The sequence below is a fragment of the Limulus polyphemus genome, unplaced genomic scaffold (assembly GCF_000517525.1).
Source record: "Limulus polyphemus unplaced genomic scaffold, Limulus_polyphemus-2.1.2 Scaffold7235, whole genome shotgun sequence".
NCBI classification, from domain to species: domain Eukaryota; kingdom Metazoa; phylum Arthropoda; class Merostomata; order Xiphosura; family Limulidae; genus Limulus; species Limulus polyphemus.
Window position 1 is genome coordinate 7,650 of NW_013672845.1, and position 1,800 is coordinate 9,449.

At 39.6% G+C, this 1,800-nt stretch overlaps 1 protein-coding gene across 1 annotated transcript in view; it reads left to right on the forward strand.

Annotated features, from left to right (window-relative positions):
- Positions 1–391: 391 nt before the first annotated feature.
- Positions 392–1,800, forward strand: part of LOC106474447 (hillarin-like) — a 29,405-nt gene continuing 27,996 nt past the window's right edge. The window contains exon 1 of the mRNA XM_013935140.1: positions 392–928. Within this exon, the coding sequence (XP_013790594.1) occupies positions 392–928 (537 nt within the window). The remainder of the gene's footprint in view (positions 929–1,800) is intronic.

Genomic DNA, 1,800 nt, shown 5'->3' on the forward strand with positions numbered 1-1,800 from the left:
TTGTTTGCAACTGACTTAATCTGCCAGCTATCTGCGGGCAAGGAACCTAAATCAACCGTTCGGAAAAGTTGACTAAATTTCTGTGTAAATTAGTGTGATGACGTCAATGTTTATAACATTAAGAGGGATTCCACGCACTACCAGCTTTCGCCGTGCGAGTAAAGCAGTTACCTGTCAGGTCGATTTTCTAAATAACCTGTTTGTGACCCCCCTTCCCTTTTTCACAGAATTCTAAACACACGTTGGGTTTAGTCGAAGATGAGAAGAAGCATCTATTGATTATCTTCCAAATTCATGAAGGTATTGTCTTTTTTACCTTATCCCGAAGCTTGAATTGCGATTTATATTGAAAAGTGTCTTGTAGGAAAGTTAGGCTGCTGTAAAGATAGTAATGGCCAACAGATATTCTGCTTCCACAGGAAGTGCGGAGAGCCTGTGTCTCCGGTGTAACTCGACTGTGTATCAAGTGGACAAGATTGGACCACTTAAAGACCTTACTTTCTTCCATCAGAACTGTTTCAAGTGTTCCGCGTGTGGGACAAAGTTGTCGTTGAGGACCTATTACAACAACCAACAGGACAAGGATGATAAAGAAGTATATTGTCAGAGCCACGTACCGAGAACAGGGCCGGGACATCTGGATGGAATGTCGGTGGGAATTAAAAGTGCCTTAAAAGCCCCTAAACAAAAGTACATTATCAATGACCAGATCAGGGGCTTTGGTAAAGGGACTTTTGATGCTGAAGCTGTTGGCATAAAAACTGCTCTATCTTCACCCCGAGTTTGTGAAGTTGACGGTCGCCATAGAGACCATTCTGCCGGCACGTTTGACGCCAACGCTCTGCACATAGCTCACGGAATTAATGCTACCAAAGTACAGAAGAAATATGGGTTACAACAGTTCGAGTGTAGACTGGATGAGTATTTGGTAAGTTGATACATTGCCACTAAGCCTAATGCTTCCAAAACTACTGGCTATTGTTACTCACCACCGTTAATAGCCTAGACGATCCCTCATAGTCTAATTATTAATTACTTGCTTTCTTTTTTCTAGTAAATACCAATTACTAACTAGTTTTTATCCAACGTTTTGGCTGCTAATCAGCTGCGATCTTTCGGACACTTCTGAGAAGGACTGTTTTTTTTTTGTTTTTTTAGTGTTAGAATTTGACCGTCACAATCTTACTGTAACTACTGGTTATGGATTAAGGACCGTAGCAGAGAAGAGAGCTGAGTTTGAGCATCGTAACAGAGTAGAAGGGTAGTTTTAAGTCTTTTATAGCAGAGCAGAGGACTAAAATTCAAGCATCGTATGGCAGAGAAGAGGAATGGGTTTTAAACATCGTACAGCAGACTAGAAGGGTATATTTTAAGCATCGTATAGTAGAGTAGAGAGCTAAGTTTGAAGTATCGTATAGTAGAGTAGAGAGCTAAGTTTAAAGCATCTTATAGTAGAGGACTAAGATTTACGCATCATATAACACAGAGCAGAAGGTTAAATTTTAAGCATAGCATAGCAGAGTAGAAGACTAAGTTTTAAGTATCTTTAGCAGAGTAGAAGGGTATACTTAAGCATCATATAACAAAGTAGAAAGATAAGTTTTAAACACATTAGCCTAGAAGAAGACTAAGGGAAGTCACGAAAGGTGTAGTTTGATCCCCATGTTAGAATCTCCTGTCGTGTTAAAGAGGAGACATTTAGAATACAAGTGTATGTTCAGTTGAAATTATAGTTTGTGGCTGTTTTTGGTCAGGAAAACTAAGCACTAAGTAAGATCGGTTAATAGCTATTGGATAGTG